Here is a 23,476-nt window from a genome sequence, read left to right on the forward strand (position 1 = left end):
AAAGGTAAGAATATGTAGAGTGAAAGGCCTGCTGGCAGTTCCCAGCCTTTAATCCACAGGTTCCAAACCCATGGTTTTAGCCACAGGGAATGACTCTTGGTTCCTTTTCCTTCCTCACAGGTGTGGGGAATGGGCTGTTAGCAATCCCAGCAGAAATCTTCCTTTGTTCTGAAGGTGTCCTCCTGGCCTGGCTGCAGAGCCAATCAGCATATTGCAGTCTCTGAATGTGGCTTGATTAACATTTTAATTCTCTTGCCTCCTCCTTACCTCCCTACATTACTTTCAACCTTTTTAATGTTCTTTTTAATAGGCCAGTTTGGTTCATCGGTGGCCTCATACTTCCTCTTCTTGAGATGGATGTATGGAGTAAACATGGTTCTCTTCGTCCTGACCTTTACCCTCATCATGTTGCCAGAGGTAAGCCTTTGACTCCCAGTTTGCAAAACATGCTGCAACAGGCATCTCATGTGGTCACTCTCCTAGAAAACGTTTTTCCTCTTTAAGAGTAGAATAACTAACTGGTTTCATTTACTCTGAGTCATAGTATTAGTTGCAAGGTTAATCTCCAAAATGGTGCCCATGGGCCAAAATTCCTAATCCTTGCTATAAAGGATGCGTGAGCCTCCTGAAATCATATATAAAATGTCATGTGTATGTTTACATGTACATTTTTGTGTGGAAAGATTCATAGCTTCTGTCAGAGTCCCAAGGTGGCCCTTGTACCCAGATGTTAATTGTCCAAGAGAAAGGCTTTGACACCTGTGAGTTGTATTTACTTATTTTGCCAAGTTTGGTTTGAAAGAAATGCTTCTTAATGCAACTCAAGGCATTCAACTTTTCTCTACTAAAGAAACACAGTGTGAGCAATTTTTTTAGATATAAAGTAAAATAACACATACACACACGTAGTGGGGTAGGGCCTTTAGAACCAAGGTCAGAGAGTAGAGTAAAACAGATAGAGGGTCCAGATTAAAGAAGGGGGGACATCCTGATGATATGGGAAGGGTTGGCTAAGGCCAAGAAACAAGAGTGAGGTTGGGGTCTTCACCCACGTGAAGTTAAATGACTCTAACCTTTCGGATGCTTACCATACAAAAACTGGGTTAGGCTCTATTTTTCCTACAAAGGGTCTTTTTAAGTAGCCAGTTTGTTCAATACAGCATTGACAACAGCTATTTTGAGTGAGTTTTTATCCCCATGATTTAGAATCAGGGCCCAGTTCTGTATCAGGCCTCCCATTAGCATAATAATATGCATAGTGCCTTACATTTGTAAAGAGTTTTTGGCTTTTAATAGTACAAAGCGCTTTCACTTATTTTACTTAACGAACCTCACAACAAATTAATGAGGTGTAGACTATAGAAGAGTTTTTCTTCTGCCACTTAAAAAAATGTGAAAACTGAATCACATAATGCTTATTGGACTTAGCTAATGTCTCAGAGTGAGTTTTGTTTTTTTAAAGTTAATCTGGGATTAGGATCCACGATTATATCTTTTGCATCCTAATCCACTAGCTTTATAATTCCTGAGATAATTCTGGGGTTCTACAGCTATTTGGCTCATAGAAGACAGTGAGCACAGATCATAAGGCCTGTATAGTTAATCTCCAAAACAAAAACTCAGGAAATGCAGCAGAATGTATGTATTTTATCTATTTCAAATTAACTCCAGCTTTATTTTCGTTCATCTCTCTAAGGAAACCTGAAATTTCAACACCAGGTACTATGACACTCCTTATACGTGGAGCTTTATCAACTGCATTTACTCTTTCTCCCGCACTATGCTGCCTCCATGTGGAGAAAATGAAAGGTTGTAGCTAATTCATTCCAACTGTATGAAATTGCAGAATCCCTGATAGTATGTAGTGGAGGGAGCTTCTGTGTGTTCAATTGGATGTATTCCTAGCACTAGGAAGTATATTGGCTTTAGATGCTTTTTTTACAGGTGGTATTAAATGCTTAGGGGCATTCTGTTTTCTGAACAATGATTACCAACTCCAGCAAAAGAAAAAAGAGAATGGGCACCCTGCATGTTAACTTTACAGAACCACCAGAGGCAGGGCTGGTCACCTCCTGGTAACAAGTCTCCACTTTTCAGCTGCGTCCACCCAGCAGCTTCACTCAGCGTCCCTTCGATGCATATGCCCTTTTGCCCAACTTCCTGTGTCCCTGGACAAGCCCGAGGCCCTAATCTTCTCTATCCTCTGCGGCTCCTAACTTTGGGGTGAGATAGCATGGGTAGACTCACCCTCTGTTCTTTTTAGTCCCAGGAAGCCAGAGGGGCTGCAGGGCTGCGGTAGAAGCAGAGAGCTTGTATGGAGAGAGAGAGAAGGGGCTGATTTCCAGCCCTTATGCTGTCAGTCTCTGCACCCAGGAAAAGAGAGTTTCTTCTTACATAAGAAGCATCATCTGCTCGGCAAGCCATGTGCCTGCCCTGGGTCTAAAGGAATGCTTTTTCAGCTCTCACCAAGTCTCTTGGTATCACACTATTCTTGCCCTGTTATGGGCTGGCTTCACCCCTCATAACTTCTCTTCTAATCTGATAGCACAAATCAGGGCAGTAAACCTGAATTGGTGGTGAAGCACACATGATAATCAGGGTGCAATCTTCCCTCATATTGTTGCCCTCAAATTGTCTGATTCTCCTAAGAATTCTTTTCCTTAACGTGAGTGATTCTTCCTCTAGTCCCCAATCCACATGAAGATGTGGGTAGTACCGTTTTCTAGAACACTATAGTCCCCCAAAGGCCACCTCTCTGCTTTCCAGACCTCCTGTAAATGAGACCAGTTTGAAGGTGGTGGTGAGTAGCCTTCTGGGCAATGTGGTTGGCCCAACTCCTGGTGGTCCACTGAACTCAGAATGCAGGGCCCTTAGCATTCCCTTTGTTTTTAATTCTGAATTTAATAGTTGATTCCCAGAAAATGGACCCCACATGGAGATCCACAGAGTCCTCATGAAAAGGCTTCAGAAGTGCTTTTAAACAAAACCATTCGTGATCGCATGTGTGGTTCAGACTTTGTTTCCAATTGTTAACTGCTTTCTTTGCTTCTGCACATAGTACCTCTGGGGTTTGCCATATGGCAGTTTACCTAGAAAAACAGTTCCCAGAGCTGAAGAGGCATCTGCAGCGAACTTCGGTGTGTTGTACGACTTCAACGTAAGTGTCACCGCACAGCTGTGTTGGTAGGAGGATGGATTTTTCCTTATTCTGAAACCCTATGGCCTCTTTTTCTGGGGTTAGATAAAGATGTTAAGAGAGATGTTTCTGCCTTGGTTTAAAAGAAAGAGAGAGAGAGAGAGAGAGAAAGAAAAAGTGAATAAGGTTTGGAAATATGATAATATGATTAAATGGGTGTATAGATTACTGAATAAAGGTGAGCTCAGAGTTCAAAGACTTTAAGCAAATATTCTTATTTCTGGCTTTGCAAAAGAACAAAGAAAGAGTTTGCAAATGCACTTTTTGGAAAATCTTGTTGGATTCTCAGGATATTAGAGCTTCTACATTACGTATTAACCTCTTCACTTCCTAAACAAGTCTATTTAGTATTGCTGAATAGTCAATACTAAATAAAGCTAAATATTAAATACAAGCAATACAAAATTCTAAATTCTAAGTAATATTAAAATTAAGATTACTTGATTGTGGTACCCAAATGAGCATTACTCCACTGTAGTACTAAAACGAGTATTACTCTTTGAGCTCTCCTGGTTGGGTTTACTGTTATGGCAGAGACTCATTTCTGCCCATTGAAAAATCATTTCAAAGTGTGATTCAAGTCTGTGACAGCTATTCAGTTCCACACTCTTTTTAAAATAATGACCAAATTTGAGACTATTTGAAGTGTAGAGGATGGGACAATAGGAAGGTGGAGATTAGGGAACTGATGATTCAAGGAATTTTTAAAAAGCAAATGAGAATAAAATTTTGTATAGACTGAGGAATGAAGAAAGGAGAGAACAGTGAACAGTCTTTATGTTCATAGTGTTAATGTCTGTTTCACAGATGTTTTGAATTCTACCCTCAACCCGCCCCCCAATTGTGAGTTTCCTAAAGAAGGGAGGGGACACATTAACTACATCTTCTTTGAAGTCCTTAATATAATGATCAACCAATAGAGGCTTCATGAATCTTGTTGACTGACAATCTGAATAAGGAGGAGGATTTGTAGAGCCTTGAGATAAGAACAATAGAAATTAATTTATGTGAGCAGTACCAGAAAATCTTAACTTTTAGAAAGGTTCCCAGTCTCTGAGTAAACAAGAAAAGCTATGGAATAAGCATAAGGCATAGTGGCAGTCCCCACTTTGTAGCATTTGGAATTGTAAATCACTCTTGTCAGAATTTTCATTTCAATTAAATATTTTTTTATTGACTATAAACATAGTTTTACAAAGATGAATGCGACATGATTTTTGACCTCGAGTTACTCATGATAGCCAAAAAAAAAAAAAAAGATACATAGGTAACTAGTATAAAATATGTTAGGTACTAAGTTAGCAAAATGAAAGAAAAAAGATACTGGGAAATCTGGAAGAGGTGGTCATTAAATTTGCTTGAGAAAGTTGGGGTTTCATAGAGGAGATGGCCTCTGAGTTAGCTTTTACTTCTTATCTTTTATTTCTCCTTTCTATTACTTTTTACTGCTTCTATCTCTCTCTCTCCCCACTCTCTTTCTTATTTAAATTTCAAAAAATTTACAACTATACCCCGCGAAACTATCTTGATTTCTCATTCTCTTCTACTTAGAAAGATAATAAATTTATAGTCTAGTTAATAAGGAGAAGAACTAGTAATATCATTGGCATTTTCTTATGTTTAGTCATAACCAGAGAAGGGAAGACCTAAGAATATGAACAAAAGGCTTTTTGATTTTTAAACATATATTTCTGAAGTTTAAGCACATATATATTTGTCAAATAATTGAAACTGAAAGTTTTGGGAAAAATATCCATTTGAGATTTGAAAGATATTAATCAGTTGAAAAAGCGAGGAGGAAAGTGGCTTTAAGAGATCTACTCGGGGGTAGACTGGAGGGTCTAGGAGATGAATGCAAGAGGAAGCTAGGGAGAAATGGTTTGGGCAATAGTGGGCTCACCAGGATTTTACTACCACCCTTAACAGCTCTCGCATGTCCAGTTTGTTGAAATACTATTTATAGGAAGGTAAAGAAAGACAGAAACTGTAGTATCCTCTACTATTCATTTTCCTTTATAATTCTAAGGCTGCCTGAAAAATGATTCTAAGGCAATGAGATTGTTAAAAGGTCAAGAAAAAATAAAGCCATCAAAGTGATATTTTTTTATAAGCTTTCTTAATTTTTCTGTATACTGTAGCTACTCAATTATTTGGCATGAATCACAAAATAAGGTATTTTTAGAGATGGAAGTGTCCTTAGAGATCTTCCATCCCATGGCCCACATTATAAAATTAGGGACACTTTGAGTTGCAGAAACATGTTCAGAATCTTATAGCTAATGAGTGGCCCCTAATCTAGTGCCTTTCTATGTCCTGTTTCTGTCTATAATTTCCTGCAGTGATTTCCAACAGCCTTCTTACCGACTGTGTCTGGAACACAGAGTGGCTCTATTTAACGCCATATCTCTTTCACAAGGGGAGTAGGAGTTGAAGCAGTTGGATCCCATTTTCGCCCTTCACGATAAACATGTAATTCCCAAATTAGCTTCTCACATAGAATGACAGATTTGATATTTAATCTTGCCTTAGTTCTTTACTTGATCATCTGAACAATTACCTCATAAAGGAGCCCACTCTGTATTATAAGATGATCTAAGTAGACAGCTCAGTATTCCATCTATCATGGCATTGTGGAGGAAACCGTTGACCAAATGTCCTTAAGATCCCTGAAAACTCAGAATTCTGCACTTCCAGAAATGCCAGGAAGAAAAGACACATTTTAGGCCCAGGACAGAGATGACTGGTCCCTGAACAGTCTAATCTGGCCATGAGTTGGTGTTACCAGTTTAGATCTCCCAGGCCCCTACTGTGGGAACCTGGTCCCCTGGAAGGATCCTTTGTCTTTCTAAGGATCCTTTGTCTCTTCAGTGTCTATGATCCAAAACAAAAACGAAGCTGAGCCTTCAGCAGTGCAAGTTATAATTCGATGGCCAGAGAAGGGGGAAATGGGAGTTACACTCACAAATCTACTGCTCATCACAGAAAAGTCTGGGGGATGTTATTATGGAAGCGACGTAATGAGGGGGAGACGTATGCATTAGGTATTGGGGGAATGGGCTGGTCTTTCCTAAGACATGGGGCACCATCCCCTTTTTGCCCTTATATGGTCTGAGTAGATCTGTCATGGTACCAGCAGGTTTTGTCAGCATGCTAATGTATTATAATCAGGGTATAATGAGGTTCAGGGTCTCCTAGAGAGGTCAGATTTAGCACTATCTTGGTTCTGACCCACCCTGGTTGGTTTTTGTTATTCTAGCCTTCTTCTTTTTATGGTTTTCCTGTAACTGCAATGAATGGAAAGGTAAGAACACAACAGCCAGGGTCCTACAGCCATGGTGACATTGGTTTGTGGCATCTAAGAAGATTAATGTGCCAGCTTAGCTAAGCAATGCCATATAGATGCAGGTGATGAGAAGAGGAAAAGATTAATAGAACACTGTATATAGATGCAAGCATGACCTCTTGTGGTAGAAAAGCCTATAAGATAGGAAGGACCAGAAAACCTTTAGGGTGGGGGTGGAGGACATTGTAGGGATCTGCTCCTCTGTTGAGCTTCATGTTAGAAGTGTGGAACATCCCACTCCTGGAAGTAACCCCTTGGAAGCTCAGTGTTCTGTCACTGATAAACATATATCACAACTCATCCAAATTCCCTTTAGGTAATAGTAGACAAGTGCCATTTGATATATGCTAGAGTAGTTAGTCTTGTGTCTTTTCAAAGTCATCATTTTACAAAGCACCATATTTTTAAACCTTTTATTGAGTACCCAGTGATTGATCTTACTGATCAGGGAGACATATATTTGATTAAAATAGTAAAAAATAGGGAGATTATCTAATATATATTGTATGAATCAAATTAGTAGAAATGCTATCATTTGAAACTGTATAATTAGAAAAATGAGTTTAATTAGAAATAATTAGAAAAATGAGTTTAACTCAGTAAGAAGAGAATGTATGTATTGGCAAGATACTTGGAGACACAAGAATGGCATAGGAATGATAAAGAGGAAGAGAATGCATAATTTTGATATTATCGTAATAATAATAACAGAGAGGGGGGACCTGAGATGGAATTCGGAAGGAGTTTGAGCTGATATCAGACGGTGAGATGAGATAAGATGAGCTGATATCAGACAGTGAGATGAGATAATATCTTTTCCGTAAAGATTTGAGTTGTAAGTAAAGGGAAATGCATTTAGCTTTCTAGCTTGAGGGCATGTTGTACATTGCTTATAGATGGATGGCAAGTCACCTTTGCCTCCCCTTTTCTGCTGGGCAGGAAGGCAAAATTAACACATATTATGTGTTAAGCAGGCCAAAACAGTACATTTTATAACAACCCTTCAAGATGAAGATTAGTAATCATTGCATAGTTGAGAGAATTGGGGCTCAGAGAAGTTAGTCTGCCAAAGACAGCACATGTAATTAGAGGAGGCATTGAAATTCAAATTAAAATGTGGCTGCCTTCAATATCAAATTGTTTGTTTTACTCTAACATATCATCCAGAGCCTGTTCCTCTGCCCTGCCCACTTTTACCACATCTCCTCCTAGTGGTCCGTCCTCAGAGAAGACTGTCACAGACATTATGAATGTTAACAAATAGCAGTTCAGTTCCTAAGTTTACCAGCATCAACAGTTCATTTAAGTAATCATCTTCTAAAGTGAGAATGTCTCCTCTCAGATATTATCTCGGTTATCTTAAGTTCCTTCATTTCTTATTGTATTGGGCCGCATTTAGAAGAGAAATTCTTGAGATTCACATATGGAATAATGTATATTTTCTTTCAGGAATACTTAAACAATTCAAGTGCGTCTTTATTTTCAGAGTCCTTTTGAAGGGGCAAATCATTTTAGGTTTCCTGAGAAGTAGACACCCAAAAATATTAGTTGCGGGAGAAATTGAATGAGATGGCTATAAATGAGAAAGGGGAAAGGAGCAGGAGTAGGTGGGGAGAGTCTTCAGATGGCAAAGCAAGTCTGACACCTGTGAAAGGAGAGAGGGAAGGAAGATTAGGAAGGAAGAGACTCAGACTGCAAATCAGTTCTGCAAAAAGTCCTGGCCAGGTTAATTGTGAGTCTCCAAGCAAGGACGTCCATTGGAGGAGTCCCATGGCACTCAGGAGTAACCTGGCTCTAGTGTTCCTCACTGTGCTCAGTTGTTGGCAAGAGGCAGCCAAGGGTGTGTGGTCTCAGGATGAACACGTCATGATCTTTTTTGGTCAATCCAAAGCACACCTATATGCTACTATGGGCAGCACACCTATATGCTACTATGAGTCTGTCAACTCTGGCTCTATTTTAGATTAGAATTCTTGCTGTTGCTCTTGTCGTTATTTAGTTTCAACAAGCTTCAAATACTCCAGCATGACCTCCTTGCCACCGTCATCGTCTCAGCCTAGCCAAGGGCTGCCTCAGCAGAGACTGAACTCCTAACTTATAAGTCATCCATTGGTGAGGGCAAGCCAGCCTGCTAAGCCTGTTGGGCACAAATCTGGGTTGTAGATTCCCAGGTACACTCAGAGATATGACTCTTCCCTGGACTGGAGATAACAAGATTGAAAAGGTGAAGTTCCTCTCATCTACATCCATCTGTATCCATAGTAAGACTCCTTTGACAATTTCACTAAGTAGGGGCAGGGATGGGGGCTAAGAGGGTAGGAGGTCCTGCTCAGGCCCAGGGATGGCAGTATCTAAGAGCTGTATCTAGGCAGTGTCTTGGCTTCTATATTTGCTTTATTTCCTCAGCATCCAGTGCCAGTCTCTCTGGTTCAAAAGTTCATGAAGTTTGATTAAAAGGAGAGACATTTCATATTCTGTTTTAGGTCCTAGTTTCTTTCTCTTGCTTCATAGGCTTCTCAACCTGCTACTCCTGGACCTCTGTATGACTCATCTATAGCTTATGGTAGGAGAGATAGATCCCTGTGTCTGCATTTAGTTTTCTTGGTATTCTTTTGTTCTCTTACATGTGGGAAGCTGATTCCTTAGGGTCTACGGTTTTATCAGTGCTTTCTTTGCTTCAGCAACAACTTCCAGTTTTCAGCACCTCCCTCAAGCTGCACCTTGCCAAACTGAAGATGAGCTTTCTTTTTGTGAAAATTTGGAATGCCTATGATCCTGATGCCAAACTTACAACATGAAAACAGCATCACTACTTTGGATGTGATTACAGAAACGTGTCTTTTCATCAGTTCAGCGAGCATTTATTGAGCATTGTCTAGGTACCAGACAGTGCGCTAGGCAGCAAACAAAGATGAGCAAAACCCAGCAAGGTCTCTGCTTTCAGGCACTTAAAGTCTTGTAGAGCATTAAATAATCACAAAAATAAATGTAATTGCAACTGTGCCGAGTGCTATGAAAAAAAGGTAAACGGTATTAAGAGAATGTATAGCAGGGAAACTGACTGGGATAGTAGGAGTTTTGCTGAGAAAATAACATTCGAATTGGACTCTAAAGAGTCAATATAAGTTCCCAGTTTGAGAGAAGGCAGAGGCATTCTACGTAATGAAAATAGTAAGTGCAAAGGCCCTGTGGTAAAAGAGGGTTACCTTACTTGGGACCAAATGACAGCTAGTGAAATTAGAGCTCAGAATGTGAAAGGATGACAGAGGCAGATGGCATTGGAGAGATAAAAAGGTATCAAACCATGGGAGACCTTCTAGAATCTAGGCCATGATAATTTTTTAATTTTCCTCAGAGCAATTGAAAGTAATTTAAGTGGGTGGTGGGTGGATAGTGACATTATCAGACTTAGATTTTGAAAAGTGCAACAGACTGGAGAAAGACAAGATGAATGTGAGGAGACCAAGAAACAGTCTTGTCACTATGACCAAGTAAGAGACTAAGGTTATTTGGAATAGGTCGATTGACCTGGAAGGAGTTTGGCCAATATTTCAATACTGGCTGACAATTTAATATATTATAAGCTGATCCATTGAGTTAGATCAGAACCTTGCAACCTATTAAATTATATTATATAATACAAATAGCATCAATCATGAGTCCAATACATCTGCTATGACAGATTATTTAAATTTACAAACATTTGAAAGCAATTCTGTAAACATTTTATCCTATTTTCTAGCATCATAGATTTCCAGTAGACATCATTTGCTTATAAACTGTACTTGAAATAAATTACATTTTGCTAATCTGAAATATTTGAAATAAAATATATGTTATTTACATGGAATTGATAATTTCTGAATTAAATTTTTTTAAGTTGTCTCAATATGTTCTCTACCTTTAAAAAATGTTTACTTGTTCGAAACATCTTCATAAATAAATAATACTAAGGTAATTCCCAGCATAAGCTGTGCCCAGAAGACCACACCCATCTTTTTTCATGTGTAGATTCACAAGGCTTCATGTTGCAAGACTTCAAAGAACTAATGGACAGATTTACAGTCCAGAAGTCAAAGAATAACAAACCGCCATAATATAATGCTTTTAATGTCTACCTTGTGAAACAAAAGAAGACCAATTTTCCTGTGTGGGAAGAAATCATACATAGCAGCTTATTTTATAGCCCTGAAGTGTCTCGTTTTGTAGGAGTTTTAGACAATTAGACAGTAGAAAAAATTAAGGAGTTTTGCCAACTTCAGTGTCTCTCAGATACTTTTTTGATTTTGATTCATTAAATCCCAACATGAGATTGTAATTATCATGTTGCTGTCATAAATGATTTACTTTATTTTATTAAAACGGGAGCTAGAGAGCAGAAAAGAGTGGTTTAAATGAAAATTTAAAGGAACTTAATGTAACTGAGGATTGCTAATGACCACCAGAAGCAATTCTTTTCATTCAGTCATTCCACAAACATAAATCAAATTTCAGATGCTGGAAATAAAAAGATAACTAACGTTATTCTCTGCTCATGGGGACCTTATGGTCTAACTGGATGTGCCATACAGTGTGAAAGCCTCAAGCTAACAGATATATGTCCTAGGCACATGGAGGCATAATAGAGAGAGGATTCAGTGTTAGAGTTTACTGGAGTCTTGAGAGGACCCAATAAACAGTAACTCGATTTCCTATCCAAGTTCTGAATGATTTGTTTGAGAAGAAGCAGATGGGCATCAAAATTCCACATTCATTACTAATAAAGACCGAATTTGAGGACCAATCAGGGACTCTTAGCCAAATGGTCTTGCTAATAGGGAACCCCAAATTAGTCCAACTTACCCAGGGGCCAGCTTGTGTCCCACATGATGAAAGTTATGTTTGGGCTAGGCAAGCCCAGATAATTCATTCCAAATTTACCAATCAGAGAAGTCACTACACTTCCCTGGTGTGGAGTGAGTGAAGAGGTAGAAGAGGGTTGGGGAGTATCTCATCGAATAGAGTACCCGAAGGAAATACTGGGGGAATAGAATAACCATTTGTTTCCCCATAACAAGTGACTCTGTTCTAGAGTAGAGGTCAGTAAAGGATTTACAGAGGTATCTTGAACTAGTTTTAAAGGAAAAATAGGAATAAACTAGGCTCTGGAATGGGTAGGGCAACTGGAAACAGTGTTCCAAGCAGAGGGATCAGTATGTACGATGGCATGGAGGCACAAAATCGTATTATACACTGAATACCAATTAGTGATTCATCAAAGCTGGTACCTGGGAGAGAGTAGTGTAGTGAAAGATGAGCTGAAAGATGAGCGTATTATTACCCCACCCTCCCAAATAAAGGAGGGTCTAATCAGGGAGGACAGTTTCACTTCTTATGCTAAAGAGTCAGACTTTATCCTAACTATTTGCATAATAGAAGTGGAGAGAACAAGGGTTTTGAAGTAGGATGGTCAGAGTTATCCTTCAGAAGAGTCTTTGTGAATCCAGCATGAGTTCGGTTGGATTTGATGTGAGATGGAGGCAGAGGGACCTCTAAGTGGCAGTGGTGTGGAGAGAAAAGATCAACATCAGTTATGTTAATGAGGCAGAAACTACAGGACTTAGTGAGTGACTGCATGTGGGTTATGGGTAAAAATGGGAAGACAATGAAAGTATCCAAGTTTCTGGTGGAGATGACTGGGTGGGTTGGTGGTGACATTTCCCTGGAGGAAGAAGTAGCAAGTTTTGTGGAACTCTTTTGGATGTTCTGAGTCCACAAGCCAGCAAAGCCACCTGTCTGGGAAGGAGGAAGAGGGATGAGGGGACCAATACGTGGATGGGCATCAGAAGAAACTGTCTACTTCATGTTTTTTGAGGGCCAGAGTTCACTGTCTATAATACTGTTGACAGGTAGAAGTTTATTCCCTCTACTGAAAACTAGATCTGTTAAGGCTCAGTCTAGCTTCCTCTCTGTAATTGACACACTCCCTTGCTAAGAGCTGTGTAGCATCTGTTTTATAGCTCTGGATCTGGGTTGTAGCAAAAGGAAAGTAAACTCAGAGGTGAGCAGAGCATTAGGTGGAAGCTTGGTGAATCTGATGAAAGAGAAGGAGTGTGGTCATGGGCTAGATGTCAACATGTAGCCTGTAAATGCCAGACTGGCTGCTGTTCTTGTGAAATTAGTTGAGCTTTGTTTTGGGTATTAGCCTTTTATTTCTTGCTTCTCTCCTGTGTTCCACTCTATCATATTTAAGTAATACCATCTACCTTTCCTCCACACTTGACACTTTTTTTTTTTTTTTAACCACTAAGGTGTAAATGACTGATAACAGCTCAAAAGGAAGCAGAAATATGCCCCAGCTGGTGTGGTACTACTCCCCACACACATAAGCTCAGCATGGTTCAAAACTTATATCTTCCTTTCTCACCAGTATTGACTTCATGATTTTTTGTTTTTGTTTTTTTTTTTTCAAAATAATGGTCTGACAATAAGTATAAATTAGAAAGAGTTGTTAAGGATGATGAAACTCATTTACCATCCTAGACAGAGTGTTACTTTCACTCTATCACTCTATTTGTCGTCATGTGAAACACCAAAAGGACGGAGTTCTAATATAATTTCAGGTGGTAAGTACTTATGAAGAGGATATTTTGTGTGCAGAACTCTTTTGAGGGCCTTTATAATCTCGCCTCCTACACCGTCTGTGTATAATATTTGGCTAATAATAAGTACTCAATAAAAGTTAGTTGGATAAATAAATACATGAGTTGTTTCCTAGGGAGCACCCATCAAAACATTCTCTTTCTTGTGGAAGGGTGTCAGTGACTATAGACTAGACCAGCTGCAGTATTCAAACAGAAATTAGAGTCTTAATAGATGATGCAGAAGCACGGAACCCAGAGTTGGACAGGAATTTTCTATGCTCATTTGAAATTTGGCTCTGACCGTGGTTTCTCTGTCACAGATTTTGGGGTGAGAGAGAGCTCCCACAGGGAAAGCCGTGCGTGCTGACATAGAAACCGAATAGAACCTTGGCTTGGTTTGGAGTCCTTGCTATTTTAGTCACTTCCAGATGTCTGCTGTTGGAGCTTTAAGGAAAGGGGAAAGATGTGTGGAGTGTGGGGGCGCTGGCTGGGTGAAAGGGGAGGGGTGTTCCTCTTTTAAGCCTTTCAACTCGTGTTTAAAGCCACCCCTCAAGATGGATTGTATAAAGCTTTTAAAAATTGTGCTCTTCAGTAGTTTCTCTTTCATTTACACAAAGACAAACTTGAAGAAGCCTTTGTAAAATAATAAGTATTCAAAAAAAAAAAAAAAAGAAAAAAAACCCTTACCACTTTGGATGTGATCTAATATTTATGAAGTGCCAGCCATTGAACATATGTTGAATGGTACATATACCAGATGGGCTAGATGCTCCAGTAGCTATTGTGCTAACCTAGCAAGTACACCAGATGCTTGTTATATATCTCCTTTCCCCTTTTATGTCATTTTAGAGGTGTCTCTTAATCCTAATGCCATCATTATGAATTAGAAAAAAATGTCAGGTTGTAATATTTATGGATGTGGAGATGAGGCCCTCTGGAATTTTTTTCAAAAGGGGTATTAGGTCCTTTCTAAGAGGTCCTGGCTTCACCAAGAACCAATCCAGAGATATAGGTCAAAAGTCCCTTCTGAGTTGATAGGATTTTCTTGTTTCTTTGTTTTACTGGGAAGGTATGGCACTAGCATGATACAAGACCTGGTATAGGCAAAGAAAGCACAGGAGAAGCAGTATAGCACAATGGTTAAGTGTGTGGGATTTGAATCAGACAGACCCAGTTCAAGTTCAGACTCTGTCACTTACTAGCTATGTGAATTTGGACAAGTTACTTCACATCTCTAAGACTCATTTTTTTTTTTTTTTTTTTAATCTGAGATGGAGAGCAAGAGGGGGTGGTAAGTAACAATGCTCCCTTGTCCAACCAAGTTGTGAGCTAACCAGAAATAGGGCAAATGTTAAGACAAGTAGAGGTCGGCATGTCACCTTTATTATTATTAAAACTGATATTAAAAAATGTGATATCTTTTTATGGCAAGTGGCTTCACAGCTAGGCATTTCTGCCCAGCAGCCTTAAACCAGGATCGGCCCCTTCCCCCCGGCAGGGGCAGAGCATGCATATGCTCTCTCAAGAGGAGGAGAAGAGGTGGCTCACATTGTTCCCATTTGTTCCTCCATGCTCTGCTCTCCAATTAGTGTCCCCTCCCCAGGACTAGTGTGAGGTCATGGAAAGAGCCTGGGAGTGTTACATTTATGGGAATTCTCTACATGGATGGAAACATCAAGAGTTGAGGAAAACTATTTCCCCTGACAGTAGCAACTTCTTTAGGTTCTTCTGAGGCTTCTGTGAAATGAAGTAAGGTGCTCAGCAAATGCTAAGTGTTCAACAAAACTTATCGATTGATATTATTACTACAACCATGATCACTAAGTGTCAGGACGGTAGCAAGGAAATGAGGTAAGGGTTAGATGCAGGGAAAAATAGAGGAGTTCGGAAAATAATGTTATAATTATGGGCAAAAAAACTGTTTGAGATATCTCTAAACTACACAAGAGGCCAAGTACCAACACTTACTATGTTCTGTTGTTGTTGCCCTGGGACAGGACGGCCAGTCTGAAGACAGGGGAGAAGGAGGTGGCATTTAAAATAGCTGAGAGGGAACAGAGACTTTAACTTGCTGAATGTGAAAGAAGATGTCCTGGAACCAGTGCAGGGGAATCCTGCCAATGATTATTCTCCCGGGCTGCTTTCTGGGTCTTGGGCAGTGGGCCAGTCCACGTTCGTTTGGTTTCCTATCTGGGACATGAGATTAGCCTGCTTACTTCCCCTATTTAAGGTTTTCACTAGTTGTTTAGCCCCAAATTTTCTTTTTCTTTTTCTTTTGAGCTGAAAAAAATGCAGATATAGGCAGATAAGGTTCAGAGAAGTGCTTTTTTACCTACACCCCACTCATTCCATCCCAACTCTACTTAAGCCCATGTTCTCGTCTAAGATATTCTGGACATTTCTCCCCACCCTCCCCCAACCCCCCTGCTAATTCTTACAGAGTATTAAAAATAAATTTGCTGAAAATTCTGAAAGCAATAGTTTTTTCAGATCTCCGTTGGCCTCCAATTTGGGCTAGGCATTATCTTTGTTTAAGGCAGTTCTTAAAATTACTTGTCTTAATTCTTCCTCTGGAAATTAGCATCCAGGGCACTTCCTCCCCTTCTGCCTTCTCCCACTTCTCCTCCCTTCTTCAATGGTAGGCTTCAAAGTCCCTGGCTTGGTTAGAGTCAGACAACTGGATTTTCTAAGATTCAAGGGTGACCCACTTGATCTCAAGAGGAAGCCCCACACTGGCAAGTTATTATCTCCTCACTTCACAAAGCATAGTAATTTTAAGTTATTGCCAGAGAGAGAGATCAAGTCAGAGAAAAGCTAAAGAAGTGGATGTATAGTACTATGGAAACAACGTTTCAATTCCGAGCATGAAAAACACAGTGAATATGAAGAATACTATAAAGGAAGCAGCATCAGAGTATGCCAGTGCTCTGCATATGTTCCACTCAGGTGGCTTTGGGAAATGGTGATTCCAACTCTGGCAGATCATTTTTAGGAAAGAGCATGTAATTACATGAACAAATATGCTCGTTATGGGAGAATACTGTAATAGTCTTGATGAATAAAAGATTGAGAAGATTGGTTCCAATGTCACTTTACCTGTTCCTCGCTTGAGCTGAGACACAGCTTCTGTGGTTTAGGAGAACCAATCTAACTGTGGCTCAGGTGACTGCCATGGCACTTTGAGGAAGCATGTTTCAGGTTCTCCTCCCAATATTAAGCAAGCTCTTCAAATTATAAGTCAAATGACACCATGAAGTGTATGTTGATGCTTCAATCAATGGGCTTTTCATGGTAATGGCTCCACAGCTGAGCAAGCCTATATTTGATTACAAGTTTGGTCTATTTAGAAGTCCCTGAATTTCAAGTAAACTATGAGACTGTCAATCAATGTGGCAGCTGAAACGTTCACTCCGTGAAGCAAAACAATAGGGCTCATGTCAGGGCCATATCCCAAGGCTGAAAATAAATGTCATTTTGTTATTCTTAAAAGTCTATCTTTTTTTCTTTGAGTTACTCTTTACAACATCTGCTAAGTGGCTTTGCTGTTGGATTTTAGGGCTTGGCGCAATATTCTGTCCTCTTTTATGGCTATTACGACAATAAACGAACAATCGGATGGATGAATTTCAGGCTGCCGCTCTCCTATTTTCTGGTGGGGATCATGTGCATTGGATACAGCTTTCTGGTTGTCCTTAAAGCGTAAGTTTCATTTGTTCTCTTGGGAAGCAAGTAATGATTTCTGGATCAAAACGGGAGAATGGATATGTATATTTTTTTGTTTCACATTGAGAGGATGCAGAGTCTATGAGATAAAATGTCATTTAATACTGACACTACTATTAGACTATTACATTCTCCAAACAAAATAGTTGAACACAAGCACAAGCCTTTGGGTCATCTCACTGGGTTAAACTGTTGGTTGTATGCTTATCCTGTGTTTAAGCATATTTTTTAAATGTGCCTTTTTTGTACTTCACAGTGTGACATTTGCAAACAATATAGGGAAACAGCTGCTGACCCCTCTTTTTGCATGCAGAGAGGTTTGTGACTTGCAAAATCAGTTCAATAGGCAGAATCTGTTGTTCTCTGTTCGTTTTTTTAAAAAACCAGAATAATCAGTCATCCAAAAAATTTCAGCTGCATAAGACAGCAAAAACAAATGGCTCGCAACCAGACCATCATGATCAACTGTGTAATCATTGTTTGTCTTGGAAAAAGATTTATTAGAGCATGAGGAAGAATTTTATTGGGGAACCGATAAAACGACAGTTCAATTTTCCCCCTGCCTGAAATATAATCGTAATACTCTGCTTAAAGACACTGCAGAAACCTAACACAGTTATTTGGGGCTGATAATCTATCCGTTAGTCAATTCTCTGCACTAGCGTAGAAAAAGAGTTGAAACACCTCAATGTTCTAACCCTTTTATTTGACTCTGCACAGGGTGAATTTGCCATCTGCTTCATTTCAGGGAGGGACCTCTGCCCGCGGGCCCAAGTTCCCTGAGTAAGACCTCTCTGGAACAGTCTGTGACACACTTTGTGTCTCGTCCCTATCAAACTTACTGGTTCCACCAAAGAACACTGTCATATTTAGGTTTTAAGCCCATTTAGAACTTGAAAAAGCCTTACTAGAGACCCCAAATCCAAAATTTGTATCTACCCGTCCAAGTGTAATCAGAGATCTTAAATATTAGGTATCTGTCTACCCGCTAAAGTACTAATACATTTCAAAATTTAGATATTTCTAGTATTTAACCATTTTGATTTGGCAAGACTAAAATCAGGGGTGCCAGTTATATTATAAAGGCCTCAGAAGTATTATTTCTCTGTTAGTCTTCCAGTCTTCATAGTGATTGGGGAAGCATGTTTTTGTATGTCCAGTTACTCAGCTTCTTTCAGTGACTCTGCAGAGGCTGTATACCCTGGTGGCTTTTGAGCTGGTTTGCATGGATTCAAATCCCAGCTCTACCATGTACTATGAGACCTTTGGCAAATTGCACAAGTGCTCTATTCTCCATTTTCCCATCTCTAATAGAGTTATAATAACTGGTCTTAGGATGGCTATGAGAACTAAATGAGTTAATACATATAAAACACCCAGAGCATGTCTAGCTGGTGGTAATTGACAAACATTAATAATTTTATTAGGATTATAATTCATATACTTATTGAAGAATTGAACAAAGCCAACATGGTAGGAGTTGAGGTCCCCCAGTAGCCCCAATGACAGGGAAATCATATAAGGTTATGCAGTTATACATTAATGGATTGGTGTATTTGTTACAATAATTTTCTCACAGACGGATTAAAAGTTTATAGAGCAGCATTGTGAAAGGAAATATAAGATGGACTACACATCTCATTTAAAAATTTCTAGCAGACATATTAAACAAATCCATAGGTAAAAATAATTTTAATACTATATTTTATTTAGCTCAATATATCAAAATTATTACTTCAACATATAAGTAAAATAAAATTATCAAGATTTTTTTTTGGTACTAAGTCTTCGAAATCTTGTATTTTACATTATCACATTTCAAGTGCTCAGGCACCACATATTGCTGGTGGTGAGCATATTGGGGAAGACACATCTAGAGGAAATGCCAGGTTTTTCTAACTAGCTCAAAGTTGCCGTTTAGGATAGCTGCGAGACACCAAATCCACATTTTCCCTTTCAAAGTCATTCATATTATGTCAACCAAACCAATCTGGCTTTGGTGCCTCCCTCTGGCATGGACTTTTGGCTATTTGATATCTGATTGGCCAGTGTTTTAAACTCATTGACTTGTATAGTTACAAAACAATTCATGACTCCCATCCTATTCCTAGCCCTGAGGACAAGGCTTGGTGGAAAAACAATTGATGAAATATAAGTGATTGTACAGAATCACTTTTCATTTCCTCTCCTTCCTCCTCACCCCAATAGAACGTATGCTTGGAAAAAACATGAGTGGCTTTTTGGAATACATTACGCAAATCAAGTATGAGGGAACCCGAGTTCTAAAATCAATTAGGCTACTGATGGACTTTGTCATCTTGCCCATACCATTTGTCTCAGCATCTTCATCTATGAAATGGTGGCAAATATCTATTTTTAATTACCTAATAGGGAAATTGGAAGGTAGTATGAACTAGAAACTCAAAAAAGTATTCTGAGGTTTTAAGGTAGAGTGACTAACTTTGTTGACCCAGGACTCTCCTGGTTTTAGCACTGAAAGCCTGTGTCCTGGAGACCCATGCAGTCCCTGGCAAACCCAGATGGTTGGTCACCTAGTTTTAGGCCTTCCTTCCTTCCTTCCTTCCTTCCTTCCTTCCTTCCTTCCTTCCTTCCTTCCTTCCTTCTAGGGCAGTGTACATTACTAACCACAATAGAAGCTTAGAGAACTTCATAGTAAAAAGTTACATACATATTAAAAGCAAATTAACAACAGTATAACGTAAAGTTACATAGCATGGAGACCATCAACTCTTTCCTATGCTGGCTGTCCTCATCAGTTTAAAGTTTTGTCTTCCAAAGTAAAGGTGTTTAAATTTCAAGATCTAATTGTTCCTATTAAAAGTTAAACATTTTGCATATTTCAGAGAAGCAAACTACTGGAAACAACTTAATGCATGCATATAAATATTTTTCAATTTGAAAAAATGGGAATATATTCATCTATTAACTCTTAAACATTGCAAAGTATGTATTAGTTTTATCATTTTACAGATAATAATATTAATGATACTAAATGACTTGCTCAGAGCCATTTGAACCTAGATTTTTCTGGTTCAAAAGGTATTTTCTACCGAGTACTAGTTCTTTGTATTGTGTTCCTCGTTACACAGGAGGAACTAGTTCTTTGTATTGTGTTCCTCCTTACACAGGCTGATTTGTTCCTCCATCAATCTTTTATACTTGGTCGAGCAGGTATTATTTATTCTTACTGGATAGATTAAGAAATTAAGGTTCAGTAGAGTTTGATATTCGATTAAGCTCAAATAGCTAGTAAATTCTAGAACTGAGCCTTAAACACCATTTCAGCACTTTCCCTCTAGTCTCCAATGAGGATACATCTATAGCAATAAAGTCAAGAACTTGCTTCTGTCTTGACCTGGGTTGCCTTTTTAATTTTATATTAAAATTGTTCCTTGCTCGTCACCAAATTCCTTTGGAGTTATCTGAACTTGATTACATAACTCCTGTCATTTAAAGTTTTGGGGAAAAAAATAAACTTATCAGAACTATGTTTTTGTCTTAAAAGACAAGATAATGTTAAAATCATGGCCAACCTCACACATTTATAAGTGAAAATTTATAGGATCTTAGCCTTAAAATTATTTCTTCTTCCTCTTCCCAATGAAAGCTTTTTTTGCTGCAGGAATCTATCTTAGTCTCAAAGAAAAGAAATCAGAACTCTTCATAGACTCCAGTCTAATGTTACTTTTCAGAGATGTTTTCACTGGAGATACCAATGATGAAGTCTCTATTGATGAGTTTCAGACCCTACAGCAGGCTATGGAGGGTAAGTGGGGCTGGTCTACAGAGCAGGAAGTCCTGGCAAATCCCATAAAGTATATGATTGTCTACTCTTTCTCAAACTATGGTTGACCTTGTTTCAGAAATGCCAGGCTTTTCTGCTTCAAACAGAAAAGTGGTGAGGTGTGAGGAATTTAAAAGCCTAATGTTCCATGTCATATCACTGCTTAATGAACTGCATCTAAGATTATGAAATTCAACGTGAAAAATACACTTTTTGCAAGCATGGACTAGGGATTGTACTGCTCTGGAATGAATGGCAACCATTGATAAAGTGAGATAATATTGTCAAAACCTACCATGATGACAAGAACAGAACTGGACAGCTATAGCATAACAAGCATATGTGTTGTACCATGTGAAAGCTTTTTAGGCTGTATGTTTTTGATACTCTTTCACATGTTCAGTTTACTTCCAAAATCACAACTCATGTATTCGATCATTTAATAATTATTTAATGAGCAGTTACGATAGGAAATCTGGGGAGAGGCTATCTAGAGTTTGAGGTTAATGGTGAACAAAAAAAACGTTCCCACCTTCACGATGCTCAATTGCGGAACAGACTATAAAGTAAGAAACAACCAGTGGTTATGGCCAATATACTGACTTTGTATTTTTATGTTATCTTTTACAGTCAAATACTTGCTGCAATTTCTTCCTTCTCAAGCATGTTGTAGATGTGGTTTAGGATAGTCCTTGCTATATTTTTCTTTTCCTTGTGTGGTGGTCTTATCCTGTGAGTCTTTAGAGGATTGCTTTCTACCTTCCTCTCAATCCTCGTCCTCTTCCTGACTTTCATTTTAGCAGAGGATACATTTTAGTGACTCTGTTGGTTTAAGATTTATGAAAGCATGTATTTGATATATTAAAAACCTCCACATGTATCCACAAAGTGACCAAATGACCCCAATGCATAAATGGAGATGTAAACTTGTGAGTCCAAGGCAAGAAATTCAGTATAAAATCCGAGGCAAAGATATAAACAAAACAATTGCTTTCTACAACCTGCCAGCCAAGCAAATAATACAAATGATACTTAGTGGTTACTTTATAGATACCGTAGTTCAAAACTATAGCCCCCTTGTAAAAGAAAAAAATATTCCTAAAGATATATATTGTTTTCCTCTATAGGCTAGAGATAGAGCTATACATGGAACATTTTAGAGCTAGCAGGGCCATCCTTCAGCAAAAATGTGTAGTGAGAAGTTTGTCTTTGATATCCTTCTTTACTCCTATCAGAACCCCACTCCCTCTCTTGCCAATTCCCACATGCCAGATGTCTCCAGTTTTCTTGTCCAGCTTGAATTCTCTTCTCTGGGAGGCTGCCTACAAAAAATTTCCAGTAATAAAGTTTTATTACAAACATATCTGACAAGTTTTCATTTTTTACTTAAGGTCTGCCCCTTTGCTCAGTGACAAAATGGATGATGGCATTTTAATCAAATAAATAATTTTCTTCCTGGGTTAAACCATGGAAAATGTTTGATTTCAACTCTTTTTGACTTAAGAAAAGGCACTTTATATGTTTTAATATATTTCATGGTATTCTAGCTTGGGCACCAGAGTGAAGTAGAAACCTAAGCTTGACCTACCTCTGTGGTTTATTGCTAGATAATGTACAACACATCATTTTATAATTTTAACCCTCAGCTTTCCCCTTTGTAAAGAGAATACTATTTAATACTCTTACTTCTTGCTAAGTTTTTGAAAAGGACAAATATAATGATATACATAAAGACCATTTGCAAAGGGTAAAGTGGTAGTCTGGTATAAAGAATAATTATATTTGGTTATTTTTCATAATATGCTAGCCCATTTAAAATACATAGACTTCCATAAGGAGTAGGAACAGTGGAGGAATTTAGATGATCTTGGAGATGCCTGCCAACCTATGATGTCAGCTTTATGTCAGTGTGCTCTTTTATTTTTCAGATTCATATCACTATAATATTTTAAAAACCAAAACCTGTGGGACTAATTTATAATATGTATCATATGAAATTTTAATTTTGCTATTTACAGTGATAAGGGGGTAAAGGAAATGGAGTGAGTAGAATATAGATCTCTAACCACTGAAATAAACATGTAAGTAAATGTATTTTAAACTCTCCAAGCAAAAAAAAAAATTTAAGTCACTGATAGAATATATGTGACCACTTGGCATTATGGTTACATAAAAATCCTGGTTTTGTTTTTTTTTTTTTTTTTTTGTCAAGAGTTGTAGAGTATGAAGAAATTTTATGCACTCTATGTAATCACTCTTTGAGAGAAGATTCCAGGAGGAATTGAAATACATGCAGGAGTTTCCTGACCTTACCTGGGTTAGTCCATCCCAGGGTGTCAGGGGGTCTGCAGAACAGTTACAGAGTCTATCCATAATTTTATTTCCTGGGGGGGCAGGCAATGATTTTCTTCATATTTCTAAAGAAATCCTCATCCCACAAAAGGTTAAAACCAGATATATGAGGCCAAGAAAACAGTTTAGGAAAACAAATAAAAAATATATGTTTTTGTATAACCTGTTTAATTCTTAAAATCATTAATGCTTAGTGGTGTTTTCATCTTGAAGGCCTGGAAAATGCACAGTTTAAAAAATTAAAACCAAAACAAAATTTAAATATAAACTTCTATTTTCTGGTTATTAAAACTGACTTGTTTGAAAATATGCTTTTTAGATATTGCTTCTTCAATTTACCTATCATTATGTTTGGGTACCCCCTACCTTTGTCCGTCCCTTCCTTCCTTCCTTCCTTCCTTCCTTCCTTCCTTCCTTCCTTCCTTCCTTCCTTC

The 23,476-nt window shown here is 38.5% G+C and overlaps 1 protein-coding gene across 3 annotated transcripts in view; it reads left to right on the forward strand.

The window, feature by feature from the left end:
* The window catches only part of TMC1 (transmembrane channel like 1), a 254,955-nt gene that overhangs the window by 196,428 nt on the left and 35,051 nt on the right, over positions 1-23,476 (forward strand). For 2 of the 3 annotated variants that reach the window (XM_025051460.1, XM_006918441.3), the window contains 3 exons: positions 311-417; positions 3,059-3,157; positions 16,719-16,861. In XM_025051460.1, coding sequence (XP_024907228.1) covers positions 311-417; positions 3,059-3,157; positions 16,719-16,861 — 349 coding nt within the window. The remainder of the gene's footprint in view (positions 1-310; positions 418-3,058; positions 3,158-16,718; positions 16,862-23,476) is intronic. The other variant, XM_025051461.1, reaches the window with a different exon arrangement.

The sequence above is a fragment of the Pteropus alecto genome, unplaced genomic scaffold (genome assembly GCF_000325575.1).
Source record: "Pteropus alecto unplaced genomic scaffold, ASM32557v1 scaffold95, whole genome shotgun sequence".
NCBI lineage: Eukaryota > Metazoa > Chordata > Mammalia > Chiroptera > Pteropodidae > Pteropus > Pteropus alecto.